This window comes from Capra hircus, chromosome 12 (genome assembly GCF_001704415.2).
Source record: "Capra hircus breed San Clemente chromosome 12, ASM170441v1, whole genome shotgun sequence".
Lineage (NCBI taxonomy): Eukaryota > Metazoa > Chordata > Mammalia > Artiodactyla > Bovidae > Capra > Capra hircus.
This window is the reverse complement of record NC_030819.1, coordinates 52,990,427-53,013,208: the sequence shown is the minus strand read 5'-3', so window position 1 is coordinate 53,013,208 and position 22,782 is coordinate 52,990,427. Positions and strand designations below refer to the sequence as shown.

The 22,782-nt window shown below is 43.3% G+C and overlaps 1 protein-coding gene across 1 annotated transcript in view; it reads right to left on the bottom strand.

The window, feature by feature from the left end:
• The window catches only part of ATP8A2 (ATPase phospholipid transporting 8A2), a 465,925-nt gene that overhangs the window by 336,962 nt on the left and 106,181 nt on the right, over positions 1 to 22,782 (bottom strand). Inside the window, exons 11-18 of the mRNA XM_018056568.1 lie at positions 15,251 to 15,416; positions 9,837 to 9,964; positions 8,937 to 9,014; positions 6,107 to 6,195; positions 3,456 to 3,500; positions 2,611 to 2,686; positions 863 to 968; positions 420 to 502 (exon numbers count right to left, since the gene is read on the bottom strand). Of these exons, the coding sequence (XP_017912057.1) occupies positions 420 to 502; positions 863 to 968; positions 2,611 to 2,686; positions 3,456 to 3,500; positions 6,107 to 6,195; positions 8,937 to 9,014; positions 9,837 to 9,964; positions 15,251 to 15,416 (771 nt within the window). The remainder of the gene's footprint in view (positions 1 to 419; positions 503 to 862; positions 969 to 2,610; positions 2,687 to 3,455; positions 3,501 to 6,106; positions 6,196 to 8,936; positions 9,015 to 9,836; positions 9,965 to 15,250; positions 15,417 to 22,782) is intronic.

Here is a 22,782-nt window from a genome sequence, read left to right as displayed (position 1 = left end):
TGCCAGCCCCAGAGACTAGAGTCAGAGACCGAGGGCTTCAGAGAGACAGACACGGACCCGCCCCGAGGATGGGGTTGGGGCAGGGGCTGGATAGGGGATTATTCCCAACAACCACAGACCCAGTATCAGGCTTCCCACGTTCTCTCCTGCACATTATTCCAGATCAGTGGGTGGAAGACCATGGGTAGTGCCTTTGAGAGGGAAAGATGATAGAAATGCAAAAACACAACCCTGAGCCAACAACATAAAACCACACAACCCTGAGCCAGCAGAATCACACAACCTGTCAATTCTCAACATGCCTAGTTTCACAGACAACCAGCTCTCCTGATTGCAACAGACGTTATTATATCTAACAGACAGCCTTCCAGAAAGGAGGTGACCAGGAGCATCCGGCGTTGCCTGGGGCTGTCACTTACGGCCTCGATGATGACAGAGTAGGGCGTTCTGGCTGTGAAGACAAAGCCCAGCTTCCGGGCCCCTTTGACCAAAGCGGCTTCATCTGTCAATAAGAACAGAGGAGGCATTGACTTGTTTCTGGGATGGATAGCATTCTGTTCAGCAAGTGTTATTTTTCACATGAAAAAAACCCACACCAGCGACAGACGCCTGGCCTTCCATGCAGTAAAGACCGGGGACCTAGAAGGTGCCCACTCACTGCTCGCCCCCTACTAGGGCCCAGAAAGGAGCACCTCCCTCAGAGGAGAAGCCGTGGACCTGGAACTGGTCCCCAGGACACTCTGCAGCCAGCGGGAGACCAGAGGCACATGGCGGCGCGTGGCAGGGCAGGGCCGGCAACAGCGCCGCAAACACCCAGGGGTCGGGGAAGGGGGCAGCGGGCATCCCGGCGGCAGGGCCTCACCTGGGGAGGAGGCCTGGTACATGATGCTGTCCCCATCCCTCTCAGGGACCACGGTGTGGCACACGGCCAGCAGGGTCAGGAACTCCTGGATGCAGGGTGCGGTGGGCTGCAAACGGAGCCAAGATTAGCGGCTGTCAGGACGCCCCTGACCTACTTCAGGGTCAGGCTCAAGGGACCTCCTGCTTAGAATCCAGGGGTTCCTTCCTGCTCCCCTCAGAACAGAGGTCAGGAGCACCAGTGTGGACTCCAGGCACTCCTGCTCATCATCCAGCTCATCTCCTGTGGCTTACAACCCGCTACTCCAGGTACCTTGTGATATATTTGATGTGAACTAAACCCTTAAACTGTTTCTAAGCGAACAAGTCTGTTATGGACCAGTTTGCTGTTTGACCCTTTAAATCCCTTGCTGCTGCCACCCTGTACTTTCTCCTTACCCTTCACCATTCATTCCAATGTGAACAGACCATTGCAGCCATCCATCTGCACCATCACTCTCAACCTGACACTCTTTGAGGATGCTTGAGTCCTTTCTCAGACAGCAAGTCCTCACTGGCGCTCGTTTCCTTAACATCCTTAATTAACACTCCACTCCTCCACAGAAGGTTCTTCTGAGACGCCTCTCTTCTGCTTAGAGGACCTCTAGCCGAGTAGCGCCATCTACCTCTGAGACCAAAATCCAGGAAAGGACAGTATCAAAGTCTGTGATCCTGACACAGAGGACAGCCTTCAGCAGCATCCTCTGTGCAGCCTGGACCACCTAGTCAGCATCTCTGGAGCTGAAGCAGGACGGCTGAATCCCAGCCCGGGAGCGTGGGTGCCTTCCATGCTCACATCTCAGAACACTGCTGGGAAACTTCTAGCATCAACAAATAGGCACTAACTGAAATATAGTATAGCAGACCTCCTCACTGAAAATTCAGAGAACATTATATCTATCTCTTCACAAAATTTGTGAAAGATAAAGTTTTAATGTTGCTCGAGTTAACCTAATTTTAAAACTGATTTTTTTTTTAAGAAAAGTCATATTAGGTCTCATTTATACTGGTTAAACTGGTTGTGAAATGCTCTGATCACTGAAAAAGTTAGTATTTTTCAGAATAGCCTTTAGAACAAAAATGCGTTTATATGGACCAGCAGTAAATCCTGGTTTGCTACAACAGTTCAGAATGTGATGTCACAGTTAAGAAGCCAACAGATTAAGATTCTGACTCTCATTTCTCCATCTGTTTGCTGGGTAACTTTTGGCCAAGTCACGTTTTCCGTGCAGCTCCCCATCATCTCTCTGAGGTGACTCAGGTGCTAAAGGAAATATACTTCAAATGTCTAGCACATAAGTAGGATGCTATAAATCCTGCATATTATATCTTGTTTCCTAGATGATCCTAACCAAAAGATACTGTAATTACTTTTCAAAATACATGACCTCTTAGATTCACAACTATGAAGAAAGAGTCTTGCAGAAATCTTACAAAACAACAGAAATCTCAAATGCTAGCGAAGTCTACGATCAGACTCATCTTGATGTGCTTACTTTATAACTTCTCTGCATACTTAATTAGGCCCCAAATTAACTTATGCAAAGTGTTCTTCACAAACCGATCATATTCCTAAAGTATGAACACCATAGGAGTGAAGCCACATCTCTTCCCCAAGTTCCAAAATAGCAACTTTCAAGATGCTACATACATACACAAATGCAAGTGCATCATAAGATGTTTAATGTCCCAGAAGTGAATGATCGCCCTTACATGATGATCCTCGATATTCTTCAAGAGCCTGGGGTCATCAAAGTCGCAGGAATCACTAGGTGGAGGAGGAATCCGGCTGAGAAGAGAATAGGAGATATTACTCAGCTCCAAAGTTCCTTTAACTCAAACCTAGGAAGAATCTGTCTTCAGAAAGAACCACACATAAAAAGCCTATAAATTTATATTAAACTTTTAAAGATTTGAAATATTGTGTATTATTTCAAACCTCAAGGCAGTAAATGTCACACCTGACTATAAACAAAGTAAGGATGGTCCCTGACTTACATTGTTTTGACTTAATAACTTTTCAGTGGTGCAAAACTGATAAGCATTCAGTAGAAACTATCTTTTAATCTTTGAATTTTGATCTCTCCACATGCTGGCAACACATGGTACAATCCTCTCTCATGATTCTGGGCAGTGAGTGTATCCCCACCATCACAAGGGTGAACAACTGAAACACAACCGTGCTGGACCCAGACAGTGACACAAAAGATGAATTAATAGACAAAATGTGGTGTGTATATATACGGAATATTACTCAGCTTTCAAAAGGAATGGAACTCTGATACATGCTACAACATGTATGTTACAGCCTTAAAGATATTATGCTGGGAAGTGGGAAGTGAGCAGGACGTATCAGACCGATAGCTGGGTATTTTTGTTAAAAGCCCTGTAGCATGATTGGACTTTCAAAACCATACTCGTGTTTCATTTTTATTCTGGTTCCCTCTTGAAATAACATGCAACTTTTATTTTCAAAATAGTCAGGTGAGAAATGCTAATTTAAAATTGTTCCAAAGCCTTTCCCACTAAAGTAGAAAGAACTGTTAAAATATACTTACGAGAAATCATCTGAGGATGGTTCCCTTGTCAGTTCTGGAAAATGACTGCCAGAGAGAGAAACAGAGTCGGTTACAGAGCTGTGATCAGAAACACAGGTATTTACACAAAAGTACAAGCTCAGCACAGATCATCCATTAGGCTACTAAACAAGCCTTGGTAAATTTAAGAAGACTGAACTAGTAAGCATCTTTTCCTATCACAAGATACAAAACTGAAACTCAATCACCCCCCAAGAAATGGAAGATTCACAAATATGTGATGATTAAACAGCATGTGAAGGAACAACCAATGGATCAATGAAGAAATCAAACATGAAATCCCAAAATACCTAGAGACAAATGGAAATAATAAAACTTGCAGAATGCAGCAAAAGCAATTCTGAGACGTTTTATAGCAATAAATGCCTACCTCAAGAAACAAAAATCTCAGACAACTTTACACCGAAAATAACTAGAAAAGGAACAAATAAATCTCAAAGTTGGAAGGAAATAAGGATTAGAACAAAAATGGATGAAATAGAGACTCAGAGGTCAATAGAAAAAAAATCAATGAAACTAAAAGTTGCTTCCTTGAAAAGATCAAGATAAGAAATATTTAGCTAGACTTACCAAGAAAGAGAGGACTCAATCAGAAATGAAAGAGAAGACATTACAACTGACACTACAGAAATAAAAGGATCACAAAAGACAACTATGAACAATTAGATGGTAACGAATTTGACAACCTGAAAGAAACGGATAAAGGCCTAGTAACACACAACCTACACAGAAGATCTGAGCACACCCATTACTACTAAAGAAACTGCATCAGTAATTTAAAAACTCCCAACAAAAGTCTGGAACCAGAAGGCTTCACTAGTGAATCCTACCAAACATTCAAAGAAGAACTGATACCAAACATTTTCAAAAAATAGAAGAGGAGGGAACACCTCCAAACTCATTTTACAAGGTCAGCATTACCCTGATACCGAATGAAAAGGGACATCACAAGAAAATTACAAGCCAATATCCCTGAATAACAGACACAAAAATCCTCAGCAAAATATTAGCAAACCATATCCAACAATACATTAAAAGGGTCACACACAGTGATCAAGTGGGATTTATTCTAAGGATGGAAGATCAGTTTAGTATCTGCAAATCAATATAACAGCACCATCCACATTTCCAAAATGAAGAATAAAATCATATAATTGCCTCAGTGAAAGAAAGTGAAAGTGAAGATTACTCAGTTGTGTCTGACTCTTTGTGAACCCATGGACTATACAGTCCATGGAATTCTCCAGGCCAGAATACTGGAGTGGGTACCCTTTCCCTTCTCCAGGGGATCTTCCCAATTCAAGGATCAAACCCAGGTCTCCCACGTTGCAGGTGGATTCTTTACCAGCTGAGCCACAAGAGAAGCCCAAGAATACCAGAGTGGGTAGCCTATCCCTTCTCCAGTGGATCTTCCTGGCTTAGAAATCAAACTGGGGTCTTCTGCATTGCAGGCAGATTCTTCACAAACTGAGCTATGAGGGAAGCCCCAATATATTTGCCTCAATAGATGCAGAAAAAGCATTTGATAAAATTCAAAATTCACATATAATGAAAAAAAAACTCTCAGCAAAATGGGTATATAAGGAATGTACCCCAATATAATAAAGTCCATATAATATATGACAAATCCAAGGCTAATATCATACTCAACAGTGAAAAGCTGAAAGCTTTTCCTTTAAGATCAGGAATAAAACAAAGATGCCCACTCTTATTATTTTTTTTCTCAACATAGTATTAGAAGTCCTAGCCACAGTAATTAGGCAAGAAAAAGAAGTAAAAGGTATCCAAATAGAAAAGGAAGAAACAAAACTGTCACCATTTATAGATGATATGATATTATATACAAAAAAACTCTAAAAGATTCCACCAAAAATCTGTTAGAACAAATTCAGTGAAGTTGCAAGATACAAAATCAATATACAAAAATCTGTTGCATTACTATATATTAGTAAAGAACTATCAGAAGGAGAAATTAAGGAAACAATTCCACTTATACTTGCATCAAAAAGAAGAAAATACTTAGGAATAAATTCAACCAAAGGAATGAAAGATCATACACTGAAAAGTGTAATACATTACTGAAAGAAATTCAGCAACACAAATGAATGGAAAGACATTCTGTGCTCACGGATTGGAAGAATTAATGTTGAAATGTCTATACTATCCAAAGAAATCCACTGACCCAATGCAATCCATATCAAAATTCCAAAGGCATTTTTTCACAGAAATACAGCAATTCTAAAATTTATACAGACTCACAAAACTTTGAGAAATAAGAACATAGCCAGATGCATCATGCTCCTTTTAAAAAAGGAAAGTGTTGAGATCAAAACATGAAGTAGAAATGTATACTTACTAGATTGGAAATATAAAGTTACATATTCCTCGAGATTTCTCATAGGTTAGTATTTATAGAAATAACCATGTTTTAACTGTTTTAAATTGGGACTCATTCAGTTTTAAATATCTTCAGTAGTAATTATGAAACCAAATCCCTTATAAATACCCTTTCAAAGTATCAGAAAGTCAAGGTATTTGACTAAGTGGCTAAAAATAAACTTCTTTTGTTGGAAGAATACGAATAAAATTCAGTAAGTTATAAAGACACTCACCCATAGGTTACCCCAGCAATGCTACACTTTTTGAAGTTCATGATATTGCATGTAAGAGTTCCTGTTTTGTCAGAAAATAGATATTTTACCTAAATCAAAGAGAAAAATATATGCCAAGAATGTAATAACATGCAAAGACACATTAAGTGAAGTCTTTTATTCTACATTTTTCAAAATCTGTATTAGTTTTCAAAGGTAAATTTCCTTAGGCAAGCAAAACATATTTTATAATTAAATATATGTTATATATCATAATTATATATTGTAAAACTAATATATTTTAAAGCTTAAGACCACAATTCTGGAGTCCAAGTGTGTGGAAACATACAAAAGAGATTTCAGTAACAGCCCTGAATCCATTTAACATCAGTAAGCACTAAATTTCACCACAAGGCATCTCAATGACATTTACACAGAATTCATTCTTGTGTCTAATACATTAAGACAACAAACTCACACAGTGGCAACCACAAAATATTTGTTTTTAAAACTCCATCCCTTGGTTGGACTGAGAAAGCATGTCCTGAAATAGCACAGAACACTAAGCTTTTCAATCACCATCATAGTGAGGTTACATAAAGGCAGCGTGGCACTGCAACAGATTAACGTAACTTTCTAAGGCACAAAGTTCTACAGATTTAACACGCTAGGCTCTCAATATACAAAGGTGAAAAGAGAAATTCCTGTGAAAGTCAATAAGCAAACCATTTAAACATGATTAACTGAGTGCACAAGCGAGGAGCCCACAGGCATATGTGCTGTTACGGTCTGCCCTCCTGGGTGGATGCTACGATGGAGTAAGGGCAAAGAACTCAGAACCACAAGGGAAGGGAGTCCAGGTCAGGCTCTGAACCATGCAGGTTGGAAAAGTCACCTCAGCCTTCTGGGACTCAACATCCACGTCCATAAGGGTTTGGCTAGAAGGTTAAGTAACATTACTCCATGTCTAACTTTCTGGGAAATTACATCATAGATTAATGAGAGGGGAGTAATTAACAGAACTGTCTCCAGCGAAATTCCAGTTTCTCAGTGACTTTCTAAAGAGGGGTCATGACTGCAGCTGGATGTGAGATGGATTCCAGGAATTCCCAAGAACTGTGCTAGGGAAGTCACACTGCACTGTTTTTATACAAGACAGATTAATAACAAGAATTGTATACTCTAGACTTTTCCTAACTGATACAATATAAGCAAATACTAAGAATTATTTTTAAAGTGCCTTCAAGTAATGATTATTAATGATCCTAAAGAAGTCAAATAGTACACAGAAATATGAAATCAGTACACTATTAAAGTAATGAATGCTTTAACCATAAACAAGTTTAAATATAAGCTTTATCTGCAGTAAGACTAGGGGTATAAAAAGTTCAGTAGAATCAGCCTTTCAAAAGCAGTATCTCTTTCTGTTTCTTTTTTAAAAGTTAAAAGATGATATCAAAATATTTTAAAATGATAATTTTATAATAAGGAATTAAGATTTTTCTATTATTCTGCCTATTGGATTTTGACTTGTCTTTTCAGTTCCAACTCAGAACTACTTCCCCACGCAAACTTTTCCTATTCTCAATTAGGATGAACCATCTCATCGTGGGAGCTGGAGGACACTGAATCCTTCAATCATTTGGGTCCAGTTCAACAGCATCTGAGAACAAAGTTACGCTAACCATTATGCTAAAATGATAAAGGCAGACAAAGATGACCAAAGAGCTCGTCTCCACACCTCTGAACAGGCTCCGAAATCCCAGGATGGAAACAGACACATAGCACTGTCACTCTTTTTTACTGTATTTATGTTTGGAGAGACTGTTGCAGAAACACTGAAGAGAGGTAAATTAACTGCCGGGAGACTGGAGCAGGGTTCAGAGAAGGCCGGTTTAGTCTGATATATACTGCACTCGCTTCCTGCGGTTGTTGGCAGAGTCACATAAGATAAGTAAATAAAGTGAAATTATAATCTGTATTAAAGTGCATTCAACAGACCGAGACTTTGCAGTGATTTCAACTCACAATGAGGACATAATGCAAAGTGTCACTTCGTAAAAAGGCAATAGGGGTTTGGGGGTGATGGTGGAAAAGAAACTGGGTCCTTGAAATCTTACAGAGACGAAAGCAGGAACATGTGAGAGGTTTTATGGATTTATATCCTTCAAATTAGCCCCCACATAAAGTCCCTTGGACAGCAAGGAAATCAAACCAGTCAACCCTAAAGGAAATCAACACTGAATATTCACTGCAAGGACTGATGATGAAACTGAAGCTCCAATACTTTGGCCACCTGATCCAATGAGCCAACTCGTTGGGAAACACCTTGATGCTGAGAAAGATTAAGGGCAAAAGGAGAAGAGGGCAACAGAGGATGAGATGGTTAGATAGTATCACTGACTCAATGGACATGAGTTTGAACAAACTCTGGAAGATAGTGAAGGACAGGGAAGCCTGGTGTGCTGCAGTCCATGGGGTCTCAAAGAGTCAGACACAACTTAGCAACTGAACAACAACTCAATACCCAAGCATCTTAACCATCGTCGTTGCTTTATTTGCTCCTGATTAACAATCTTGCATACAAAGTGACCTTGCACTATATTTTTTGTACTAAATTTGTTGCAGATGATAAGATCTTCTAGGTGATAAGATCTATCCATGTCTCAAAAAGCAAGTCAAGATCAATTAACATTTCTATTGAATAATACCTGCAAATACTACAGAGCTCTTCAGACGTCAAAACCACCTTTATGGAGAATTGTTTTTGCACAATCTCTCCACAGTTTTTCCAACACTTGTCTGGCCCCGTGCTCACATCACTGTCCCAAAGTCCCCAAGAGGCTCTCACCTGGCCAAGCTCTTCATTAAGGTTTGACGTCCTGGCCATGGCAGGAGTGTCATTTCCCAGATAATACATATCTGTGTCCTGAGAGAGAGAAAGGAGTGGGGGGACTTCAGCAAATATCCACCGTTCATCACTCATTTAGATTAAGAAGAAACTCAAAACAGGTAACTCAAACAAACGCTAATTTTAAATTTAGTGGTGAAAATACAGGGTCTGTGTATGTAGAAAAACACTGAGATACAGGGGAAAACATGGTATTTATTTATAGCCAGAAGATTTGGCTTCCAGATGATCATTTCCTAACCTAGACTAACTCGTACTTCTGACCTTAGCTAATACCTCATTCAAAAGGTTGTTGTGAAGCTCAAATAAAAATGCCCATGAAGAAAAAAAAATGCACATTAAAGTGTCTGGTCATCAAATACTAGCTGCTGAGGTCCAGTGCTTCACGACCATGGTGGGTCCTTGAAAATTCCACTTGGACTCTTGCAACAGAACCCAAGTTCACTGTCACTGTGAATTTTGATATAAAGAACACTTAAGCAGACACACCTAAGAGAGCTTTCCTTCTGCACTATAAAGCATGAGCAGCTGCAGCCACTTCATGCCCATGCACTGGAAGACAGGGACCTGCTTGCCCTCTTCATTATCCCACTGACGCTCCTGAGCGCACCTGCCTGTTTCATGGCCCAGGAAACTGGGACACTAGGTTGACGAGTCACCACCACCACTAGCTCAGGGACAACCTTGCCCAGTCTCTAGGCAGTGAAATCCCAGATCGAATTATAAATCAGTGACGCTCCTCTTTTTCTGAAGGCCCAGCTTCATCACTAAGGCTCCGACAGGATATTAGGAAATGACACGTCCCCAGCAGCTCTGTTTCCAGCCCCGTGTGATTCTCACCCAGTTTATGAAGAGGGCTTGTGTGTACTTCACAACCTCGAGAGTCACCAGCAGACTGATGGGAATCAGATTGTTGTAGAGGATGATGAAAGTCAGCAGGTTGTATCCGAAATTGTCTGAGGTCGCGTCTGCAGAAGAAAACCACAACATGTGCATAGCTTGGTCTCCGTTCAGTATCCCTGTACTTTATTACGCTGGCATTTTTCTGAAAGATGTTCACAAGAGAAGTTGATTGGCTTAAGCGTACATTTAGAGATTCAAGTTGAAACAGTTACTGAGCACCTGCTCTGTGCCATGAACTGTGGATACACAAGGCTGTGATGACACAATTCCTTCCAATAAAGAGCTGGCTTCCAATAGGAGGCTTTGGGGGAAGGGGGTGAGCCCAAGTCAGCATCTGCCAAGGTGATCATGCAGCAGGAGATATCAATTAAAGAGGAGTTCACAGGCGTGCAGACACCGCGGCAGCAGGGGTTTAATGGGAAGGCACAGTCCCAGTCACTCAAAGCCGTCCAGGAGAGCGGACGCTTAAGACAAGTTCTGGAGGATGGCACGAAGGCAGCTAACTGAAAAGGATGCAGAAAAGAGGACAGGAATACCTACAACCTCACTAAGGTAGGAGTGTGTTGGGGACACCCTAAAGAACTGGTCAAACTGGGGCAAGTGTGAACAGGCGAAATAGGTGCAGACAGGGAGGCAGGCAGGAAGCTTTGAGCCTATTCACAGAAGACAAGAGGAGGACTGTCTTAATGGAGCACGGGCCCTAGAGGAAGAATCTGAGGCCGAATCAGCTAAGGCGGGAGGAGGGACCAGGAGAGGAGGCAGAGGTACAGGGTCTCTGAGTGTCAAAGAGGAGAGTTCTCTGAAGTCAAAGCTCTGATACAGATGGCACAAATGTGAAGTCTGATGGCTTTTACTGGAGCTACTCAGACTTCACCCTAAGGATAACAAGGCATAAAGCACTGAATGGAAAAAAAAAAAAAATAGGTAAATTCTTCACTGTAAATCATGCAGCTAGTACTGGAGTTTGATGTCAGCTGAGCAATTTAAATGACAGTTTCCACAAAGCTTATATATCCGTATAGTGTCACTGTTGTTTATGTACCTAAATAATGACATGCTGCAACTAATACATATTCAAATTCATCTGTCTTCACATTTGAATCTAAACATACAACACAGTTGAAATCCATGTTTTAACAACCAAAATCAAGGAATTTTCACCCAACCTAAGAATAGAATGGGAAAGACTAGAGATCTCTTCAAGAAAATTAGAGATACCAAGGGAACGTTTCATGCAAAGATGGGCTCGATAAAGGACAGAAATGGTATGGACCTAACAGAAGCAGAAGATATCAAGAAGAGGTGGCAAGAATACACAGAAGAACTGTACAAAAAAGATCTTCATGACCCAGATAATCACGATGGTGTGATCACTCATCTAGAGCCAGACATCCTGCAATGTGAAGTCAAGTGGGCCTTAGAAAGCATCAGTACGAACAAAGCTAGTGGAGGTGATGGCATTCCAGTGGAGCTGTTTCAAATCCTGAAAGATGATGCTGTGAAAGTGCTGCACTCAACATGCCAGCAAATTTGGAAAACTCAGCAGTGGCCACAGGACTGGAAAAGATCAGTTTTTACTCCAATCCCAAAGAAAGGAAATGCCAAAGAATGCCCAAACTACCGCACAATTGCACTCATCTCACATGCTAGTAAAGTAATGCTCAAAATTCTCCAAGCCAGGCTTTAGCAATATGTGAACCGTCAACTCCCAGATGTTCAAGCTGGTTTTAGAAAAGGCAGAGGAACCAGAGAGATCAAATTGCCAACATCTGCTGGATCATGGAAAAAGCAAGAGAGCTCCAGAAAAACATCTATTTCTGCTTCATTAACTATGCCAAAGCCTTTGACTGTGTGGATCACAATAAACTGTGGAAAATTCTGAAAGAGATGGGAATACCAGACCACCTGACCTGCCTCTTGAGAAATGTGCATGCAGGTCAGGAAGCAACAGTTAAAACTGCACATGGAAGAACAGACTGGTTCCAAATCGGGAAAGGAGTACGTCAAGGCTATATATTGTCATTCTGCTTATTTGACTTATATGCAGAGTACATCATGAGAAATGCTGGACTGGAAGAAACACAAGCTGGAATCAAGATTGCCAGGAGAAATATCAATAACCTCAGATATGCAGATGACACCACTTATGGCAGACAGTGAAGAGGAACTCAAAAGCCTCTGATGAAAGTGAAAGAGGAGAGTGAAATAGTTGGCTTAAAGCTCAACATTCAGAAAACGAAGATCATGGCATCCAGTCCCATCACTTCATGAGAAATAGATAGGGAAACAGTGGAAACAGTGTTAGACTTTATTTTGGGGGGCTCCAAAATCACTGCAGATGGTTGAAATTAAAAGATGCTTAAAAAAAAAAAAAAAGGTGCTTACTCCTTGGAAGAAAAGTTATGACCAACCTAGACAGCCTATTCAAAAGCAGAGACATTACTTTGCCAACAAAGGTCCATCTAGTCAAGGCTATGGTTTTTCCAGTGGTCATGTATGGATGTGAGAGTTGGACTGTGAAGAAGGCTGAGTGCCGAAGAATTGATGTTTTTGAACTGTGGTGTTGGAGAAGACTCTTGAGAGTCCCTTGGACTGCCAGGAGATCCAACCAGTCCATTCTGAAGGAGATCAGCCCTGGGATTTCTTTGGAAGGAATGATGCTAAAGCTGAAGCTCTAGTACTTTGGCCACCTCACGCGAAGAGTTGACTCATTGGAAAAGACTTTGATGCTGGGAGGGATCAGGGGCAGGAGAAGAAGGGGACGACAGAGGATGAGATGGCTGGATGGCATCACTGACTCGATGGACGTGAATCTGAGTGAACTCCGGAGTTGGTGATGGACAGGGAGGCCTGGTGTGCTGCGATTCATGGGGTCACAAAGAGTCGGACATGACTGATCGACTGAACTGAACAACAGAAGTCCCAATGACTTTTCCCATCTATAAAGTGGCAACAAGAGTCTTCCTGGGCAGTTCAAAATGTGTGAGCTTTCTATATGAGATAACTAGGAAAGGCGGAAAAAATGTCTTCATCAGTTTAACCAAAATATAAAGAAAGGTGGGAATAATAATTATCCCAAGAAAATACTTCAATGTTTAAAATTCAAATGTGTTACTCAACTTATCATTATTTATTTTGTCATTAAATTTTATTTATTTTTCTGGAATTGCTGTGGAAGGAGATTAGCAAATCTTCTCTCAAAACAAGAAGCCATAAAACTGGACAGAACTATCAGAACAAGCATTCAAAGTGCTGAGAAACCGATCAGAGAGCACACGAAAAATTCAAAAGCATGCATTCAAGAATAACTGCTCAATCTCAATAAGTGGGAGACTTTGGCATTTAAGCCAAAGTCTGTTTTTTCCTTCTCTCCCCCAGATCCATGTTGCTTAAGTTCTGCTCTGGGTGGTAGGTGGGGAGGGCCCTGAGGACTGGCAACTCTCATCCCCACCCCCACCCCAGCCCACGATGTGTAAATTCTATCCCAGGGTGGGACAGACTGTCAGAACAGGAACAGCCTGAGGGATCCGACAGTATCTGAAGCAGAGCATAAAACTGCCATGCCTAGGGCACTGTGAAAAAACAATAGACATCCCTGATCAGGGAAGACAAATCTCTCCCAATACTAGTAGGGGCAAACAAACCAGCAGAGGAGACAGAAATTAAACAGGCAGATCCGCGGAAAGATGGCCAAGGGAAACTAGCTAAGATTATACCCAGCCCTGGTGGTCCAGAGGACAGGTCCACGTGCAAGGCTGCACCTGCTCACAAGACGGGACAAGTCCTTGTGAGCCTCTAGTCCCTGATTGAATGTGAGGTCGATTTTCAACTTCCCATCAGTGAGGCCAATTCCAAAGCCACACACAGATCAAAGAACTGGCCCCTCACTGGCTTGAGGGAAGGTCAGGACAACCTCTGACCACCCACTGGCTGACTTCTAAGCTATGCTGACCCTCTAAATCCAACATAAAAACCTGGGATGATTTGTTGCTATCCAGTTGGCCTTATAAGAAATAACAAAGGAAATTCTCCAGGACAACAGGAAGTGACACCAGACAGCGATTCAACGTACATAAAGAAACTAGGGCAATAAAGGTAATTACATAAGTACTTATAAAAGAATATAATTACATATGTTCTATACTTTCACTTGGATTTTTTTTAAGTGGTAAAAGATTATAAAATTGCACTATGGACTTATCTAGATGTAACATGGCAGCCGGTGGTTTAGTTGCTCAGTCATGTCCAACTCTGTGACCCCATGGACTGTAGCCTACTCGTCTCCTCTGTCCATGGGATTCTTCAGTCAAGAACACTGGAGTAGCTTGCCATTTCCTTCTCCAGGGGATCTTTTCAACCCAGGGATTGAACCCATGTCTCTTGCACTGCAAGCAGTCTCCTGCAGAGCAGGAGAATTTTTTTTTTACCTACTGAGCCACTAGGGAAGCCCCGATGTAAAATACATGTCAGCAAAAAGAAGTCAGGAAACAAAAGAAGGTATATGAAGCAAAGACATGACAAGTTGGTAACTCAGATACACAGGAAGAAATGAAAAGAACTGGGAATAAAAGTAAATAAGTAAGTTAAAGTGAAACAACTCTATAAATACACTTTTTTTTTCTTTTTGCTTCTTTAAGAGACATAAAATTATGTAGGCAGTAAGTACAACATTGTACTATTAGCTTGATAACAAAGACGGATATAATGCACATGGTAATAACAATACACAGTAGGGGAGAGAACAGACCTACAATGGAGTAAAGTTTCTGTATTTTATCGGAATTGAGTTAGTATTAATCTGAGGTCAATGGTGAATTAAGACATATGCCGTAATTCCTAAAGCAACCACTAAGAAAATAACTCCAACACTAACAATCAAAAAGGAATCATCTGGGATTCTCCTGGTGATTAAGAATCTGCCTGCCAGTGCGGGGGATGTGTGCTAAGTTCCACAAGCCTCGGGGCAACTGAGCCCGTGTGCTGCAACTTCAGAGCCCAGGCACCAAACGTACTGAAGCCCACAGGCTCTGGAGCCCGTGTGCCTTCTCATGACAGGCAGGAGCCCGCATGTCACCACTAGGGAGTAGCCGCCACTTGCTGCAACTAGAGCCAGCGTGCACGCAGCAGTGAAGACCCAGGGCAGCCGAAACATAAGTAACTTTAAGAAATAATCATCTGAACATACAGCAATCCCCAGATGAGTCCACCTTCACTTTATCACGAGACTCCTGTTCTTCCGGTTCTTCAAAAGATGGGCTTTGTGTACAACTGCCCAAGGGTGAAGGAGGAGAAAGGATGGCACGTACTCGGAAGGATGGACCACGTCAGCCAGCAGCCCGCCCAGCACCTACCCATCTTCTTGATGTACCAGTTCTTCCCTCCTTGAGAGCCGTTCCAGTACAGGGCCCCCACCGAGCTCACCAGGGCCATGACCAGGAGGATGCCGAACAGCACCAGGATCTGCACGTTGGTTACCTTCTCCACGTTCGACCTCTTGAGAGGGGCTTTGGTGGAATTCTGCACAAGAGCATTTAAAGTCAATAAGGGTCACAGAACACACTCAGGGGCCAAGAGGAGGGGGAAAAGGAGGCACGTTAACCAAATTCAGCAAATAAAAAGACCATATTTTCTTTGCCCAATAAACAAAGAAATTTTAAAGTGTACAATGCGCCTCAGTCAACATCTAGTTTTACATAAAGAACACACACACAAAGAAAACAAATAAAATAAAAAATAAATATCTAGAAATGGAAAAAAAAAAATAGAGAACACCGAAGACACACTCTAAAAATCATCTCAACTCTACCCGATTCAGTCTGTACATCTTATGACTACATTTTAACAAAAAATTAGCTGCTTGTGTGATCTTAGAACATGGCAGGTTCTACGTCATTTACATCCAGTTTTAAAGAAATCAAGATGTTGCTAATTGAAACAAAGATTCTACATCAGGAAAATCTAGAATCTTCAAAGGAATAACATAGCTCTGTAATTAACACATGATGAGCTATTTTTTAAGCTCAGTAGCTCAAATTTTAATTGGGGCGGTGCGGGTGGTGGGGGGGAGACATACACAAACGCACGCATCAATAATGCAGAATAGAACAGTAGGTGTCAAAAATAAATGGACAGACGAAGAGTTCATTTGGAAAACTGTGAACAAGAAACAAAGAAGAGTCAGGAAAGCTTGAGGGGCCAGGAGAATTCTGAACAGAGTCCTAAGGTCCTAACAACAGACAGAATACGGGCAGGAAGCAACGACAAAAGCAGAAAGACAGTGCAGCCCTCTGTAAATGCTCGTGGCCGGCTTTCTCACTGCTGGTGGGGAAACCAGCCCAGCTACACAATAAGCGAGTGAGTCCAGAAAGCTTCACTAAGACCAGATTTGAGGACCAGCACCCCACTCCAGTACTCTTGCCTGGAAAATCCTATGGATGGAGGAGCCTGGTAGGCTACAGTCCATGGGGTCGCTAAGAGTCGGACACAACTGAGCGACTTCCCTTTCACTTTTCACTTTCATGCATTGGAGAAGGAAATGGCAACCCACTCCAGTGTTCTTGCCTGGAGAATCCCAGGGACTGGGGAGCCTGGTGGGCTGCCATCTATGGGGTCGCACAGAGTCGGACACGACTAAAGCGACTTAGCAGCAGCAGCAGCAGCAGCAGCACGTCACCTTTGGAACTGCATACCCTCTGCAGTGGAAGAGTCAACACAACTGTTTGCAATGGACAGCTATTCACTCAAAGTCATTTTTTGAAAATCTCTGAAGATAGCTGTGGTGAACAGAATAACGGTCCTCCCCAAGATGACCTGGACCACGAATATGTTCCTTTATATGGCAAGGGGGCTTTTCTGGTATGACTTAGGGAGATTAACCTCAATTCTCCAAATGGGCCCAATTTAATTACTTAGGTCTTCAAAAGCAGAGAAGGAGGAGATCCCTTCCCAGCTGTGGTCAGAGGGAGATGTAACTACAGACAGATGGCCGAAGAGATGCGGTGCTGATGCTCTGAAGATGGATGTCACTGTTTAGTCCCTCAGCCATGTCTGACTCTTTACGACCCCGTGGACTAAAGCCCGCCAGGCTCCTCTGGCCATGGGGTTTCCCAGCAAGAATACTGGAGCGGGTTGCCATTGCCTTCTCCAGATCTTCCCAACCCAGGGATCAAACCTGAGTCTCCTGCACTGGCACGCAGATTCTTTACCACTGAGCCATGAAGTCCCTAAGACGGGCGTGCTTAGTCACTCAGTCGTGTCCAACTCTTTGCAACCCCATGGTCTGTAACCCACCAGGCTCCTCTGTCCATGGGATTCTCCAGGCAAGAATACTGGAGTGGGTTGCCATCCAAGAAATTCAGGCAGCCTCTAGGAGGCTGGGAAAGGCAAGAAAGGAGTCTCCTCTGGAACCTCCTGGAATGTTCTCAAGAGGAAGGCTGCTGGCCAACACCACGATGTGGATGAGACCCTCATCAGACCTCCGCCCTACAGAACATCATGTAAGAGCTTCATGTGGTCGTAAGCCACGGCACTTGTGCGATTTGTTGTAGAAGCAAGAGGAAACTGACGCAGTAATACAGCAGATGGTGACAACCCTTCCTGGAGGAAGACAGAGCAGAAGCCCAGGGAGGACAGTGGGGGTGGAGTGGCGGGAGCTCCACACTAGTCTCCCATGTGTCCTGAGCCTTGTCCCTCTACAGGAGACACTGATTCGCAAGATCAGGTGATCTGAATGCTTGCAGGGCACTGACTGGCCATAAAAATGGTGCCAGCTCGAGTCCACTCTCTCCCTCCCTCTTCCCAATCTATCAAACCCCAACAGAGCTAGGATGGAAATGTCCCTGCAAGTCACAATGTGGGAACAAAATCAAGATAAAAATGAGAGGTGACTCATTCCTACATTCCATAGAGAATCTCAGGCCACAGGAGGCTGAAACTTATCCAAATTCTATCCCCAAACCCAGGACTACTGTCACTATGGCTTTCTGTGAGGCTGGGGAGTCTAGGAGTCACAAAGCTAGTGATTTTGTAGTCTTATAAGAATCCAAACAGCATAGCACCATTTCCTTCATATATACTCTTTTTTTTCCATTTCACTTTCAGTTCAGTTCAGTCGCTTAGTTGTGTCTGATTCTTTGTGACCCCACGGACTGCAGCACGCTAGGCTTCCCTGTCCATCACCAACTCCCGAAGCTTGTTCAAACTCATGTCCATCGAGTCGGTGATGCCATCCAACCATGTCATCTTTTGTCATCCCCTTCTCCTCCTGCCCTCAATCTTTCCCAGCATCAGGGTCTTTTCCAATGAGTCAGCTCTTTGCATCAGGAAGCCAAAGTATTGGAGTTTCAGCTTTAACATCAGCCCTTCCAATGAATATTCAGGACTGATCTCCTTTAGGATGGACTGGTCTGATCTCCTTGCTGTCCAATGGACTCTCAAGAGTCTTCTCCAACACCACAGTTCAAAAGCATCAATTCTTTGGCACTCAGCTTTCTTTATAGTCCAACTCTCACATCCATACATGACTACTAGAAAAACCATAGCTTTGACTGACGGACCTTTGTTAGCAAAGTAATGTCTCTGCTTTTTAATATGTTGTCTAGGTTTGTCAAAGCTTTTCTTCCAAGGAACAAGCATCTTTCAATTTCATGGTTGCAGTCACCATCTGCAGTGATTTTGGAGCTTCATTTTAGTTTCACTTTATAGTTCACTAAATTATTCATCCTTTGAAGATTTTTTTAAAAATTTCCTCTGGAATCTAAATGGAAATCCATCAGTAAAGGCCAACTTATCAAATATCGTCTCAAAGTTGATAGGGTTGACACATCACCTTTGGCCTCATGGCATGAGCTAGAAGACCCGTTTCAAGACTGCCTACCCCAATCTTTTAAAAGTTATTTTTAATAAACATTTATTGGAGATACAAGTAGCAAAAAATTTACAATAAACATTATTTCTATGACTCTGTAAGTTTAATAACTTCTGGTCTCTCCCAGTGTCTAAATCCTGGCCAGTTAACTGGGTTAAGAGAAGCTGTGTTTCATTAAACACAAGAGCAACAACCCAAAACTTCTGGCTTCAGCCCATGCACTTAGGGGACACAAGATCTACGTGCTGACCCCCCTTCCCTAAGCATTTCTCCTTGTAGCGATGAGCCTGTAATAATGCAAGTAGGAATCTGATTTAAATTCCTCTCCAAAATTCTCAGAAAATACTGCTACTTCTGAGTGATGGAGTTCTAAATAGAAACAGGCCAAAACATCAGATTTTGCAAAACCTTAAATCAGGCCTGAACTTTACACGTTTGATTCCCTTCTAAGAAAACAGTCAGCAAGGTACTAGTCAGAACAAGGAGCCAGACTGCCTAGATTTGAATCCCAGCTCTCTCTTACTGGGAATATAACTTTGATAACTTACTTAGGTTCTGCACCTGTGTCCTCATCTAGAAAATAGGAACAACAATTCATATTCTTCATAGCACTGTTGTGAGAAATCAGTGAATTCATAAATGCAAGTTTCTTGGAACAATGCATGGGGCACTGTTTGCTGTTATTAATGTGACGGTATCTCTTTCCCATTCAATCAATCAACAGAAACAGCAGACATTGAAATATTTTTTACCAGTAAGTACTCTCCACATGAAATGAGGGAACTCTGAAGAGTGAAAGACATTGAGGTGAGAGTTGAAAAAAACAAAAAAGAAGAACCCTAAAGCAACGTGTTTCCTCTCTGTGGTTAAGCAGTACAAGTACAGACGGGAAATGTTATTTCACAAACAGGATGGCTTCCAGCTACGTGTGTTATATTATATTCCTTTTAAAAGCTCATTATCTTCACTTGTTGTTTCAGCCCTAAAGGCACAGCAACCCTAGCACAGCTGTTCCTGGGGCTTTCCATTATTCTGCACTTGAGCAGTCAACCTGTAAGAAGCCTCACAAAGAGGCTTACCATAGGCAGAGGCAAGGAAGGTGCCCAGCACACTCAGGGGACACAGACCTCATGAGTTCACTTAGTGTACCTTGTTCACTGAAGGGAGGGCAGAATCACTCTTGAGTGTCACTTAATTATCTCTTACTCCTTGGTTAACAAAGCTGTATTACCAACACTCGGTCTAGAGAAACAGTACGCTTAGTTGCTCAGTCGTGTATGACTCTCTGTGATCCCACAGACTCTAGCCAGCCAGGCTCCTTTGTCCGTGGGATTTTTTCGGGCAAGAACACTGGAGTGAGTTGCCATTTCCTTCTCCAGGGGATCTTCCCAACCCAGGGACAGAACACGCATCTCCTGAGTCTCCTACATTGCAGGTGGGCTCTTTACCCACTGAGCCAGCGGGGAAGCCCAAGATTTCCATAGAGAAACAGTACTGCACCCTGAAAAAAAGAACCACTCAGGGTACAAGGAATATTAGCGAGCGGTCACATTTGTAAAATGCACAACCTGAAAACTAGCCTCAGGGCCCTGCCCAAATCTGAGCCTCATGCTCTGTCACTTCATCATAAAGACGGAGGTGAAGTGCGGCCGCCGGAGCTTCCAGCTCTGGCCGCTGGCTGCTGATGCCGGGCTGGGGCAGGGTGAGGACCCTCCGCAGGTGGCAGGGCACTAAGCTATTCACAGAGATCAGGTCTTCCGCACAGCCGTTCCAAACCCACACACTTCACGTGTTCTGATCAGTGCTGGTGGACAGGTGAGGAACTGCAGGAAGGCTGGAGCAGGTGTATCCCAGGTAAGCACAAGACTTCATCCACTCAGGAGCTGCCTCCCAGCACTCACCAGCTCCTCTCTCTGTGAGCTGCCATGGACCCCTCCTGCCCAGCACGCCCTCTGCAGCAACCCGCCTGCCTCCAGCACCAGGACTGCCCTCGGCCCCAGGCCTCCTCCCTGCCCCTGCCTCACCCACGCTTCCCAGGAGGTTCCCCCGGCAGAGGGGTCTCTGTGCCGACTCCCATGCTGCAGAAGACAGTGTTACTAAGCGTCTACTCAGGACCCCCGAATACTCTGACACTTTCTTCCTCCAGAGCTGTGTTTAAAACCCACATGTAACATTCCTGCACTGGCTACACCACCTTCTGCCCCTTCCCCCAGCAAGTCCACCAACTCTTGCCTCCCCCCACTCCCTGAGGACTCGAGCCACTGGCTTCGGCGTCGCTCTCTACCTGGCTCTCATCCTACGGTCACCAAATGCTGTGGTCCCTGCATCGTCCATCATTCCTCAATAGCCTCCGACAGCTTTCCTTTAGCATCCTACCCGCTGGGAATCAGGCCTGGGTCCCTCCACTCCACAAACCCTCTGCCCCGGGAGGTCAAAGCCAAGTGCCCTGCACAGAGGCCTGTCACTCATCAATCTTCCTCCACTTCAGTGAGTCTCAGCTCTTCTAATCCCCTCGACCTTCCTCTCCCGTCTGCATTGCAGTGACCAGCTGGTGTCGACACTGGGCTATACCACCCCATTGGTCCTGCTGCTGCTGCTGCTAAATCACTTCAGTCGTGTCCAACTCCATGTGACCCCATAGACGGCAGCTCACCAGGCTCCCCCGTTCCTGGGATTCTCCAGGCAAGAACACTGGAGTGGGTTGTCATTTCCTTCTCTAATGCATGAAAGTGAAAAGTGAAAGTGAAGTCGCTCAGTTGTGTCCAACTCTTCGCCACCCCATGGACTGCAGCCCACCAGGCTTCTCCGTCCATGGGATTTTCCAGGCAAGAGCACTGGAGTGGGGTGCTATCGCCTATTCCGCCACTGGTCTTAATCAATAGCTAACTCTCTCCTCCTATATCATTTGACCTTCAAGAGTGGACCAACACAACAGCCTCTGTTCTTCAATTCAACATCTAAAATGTGCTTCTTGGTATCTGGTCACATGACACCTCCTAAGCTGGGCTGGTTGGCCTTCCATATGGACCTCTGTGTGTGTGTGTGTGTGTGTGTGTGTGTGTGTGTGTGTGCGCGCGCGCGCGCATGCATGCTCAGTCACGTCCAACTCTACGTGACCCCATGGACTGTAGTCCTCCAGGCTCCTCTGCCCACGGAATTTCCAGGCAAGAATACTGGAGTGGGTTGCCATCTCCTACTCCAAGGAATCTTCCCAGCTCAGGGACTGAATCCTCATCTCTTGTGTCTCCTGCATTGACAGGTGGATTCTTCACCACTGAGCCACCTGGAAAGTCCCCATGGACCCGTGACCCTCGGGAATGACCTGCATCACACAATCATCTCTCCACTCTGCAATCCCCATCACTCCTCGGTCTATCTAACTCTCTGGGGGGGAGGGGCAAGACTGGGCCTTTCACTTTTGTATCCACACAGCCTGCCACAAGACATGGTGCATGGTGGCCACTAAACACTTTTAAATCAAGGAATATCACCAAACATGTGCCTCGGACGTTATACAAAAGGGCAGACAAGCTGAAAAGCCAATCTTGATGATAATAATAATCTTTAAAAAATGAACAGGGAGAAGGAACAAAATCATTTTAGTACTTTTTCTCTTTGGTATAGGATACAAAGAACAAACATGATTTCAAAACTAACTGATTTTCAACTGCCTACAATTCATTTAAATAAGACAATTTCCTATAAAATCTCAATCAATTGTGCGAAAAGGAGAAGTAGAAAGAAAAATAAAGAAGTTAGAACAAATCCCCTGCCTTGAGTTTGAAGACAAAAAAGGTGAGGACTGATTGTCCCATTAGATCCAGAAAATAAAGACGGTGGATATTTCAGGCAAGAGGTAACAAATACCTGATACAATAAAAGAAAACCAGGAAAAACCACCTGGGAACCAAAATAAAGGTCCCTCCTTTCCAAATTTAGGTTCACAGACAAAACTCGAGCCTGTTAAATGCAACATATGCATTTTCCACCCTCTGCTCCATTAAAAAAAAAAAAAAA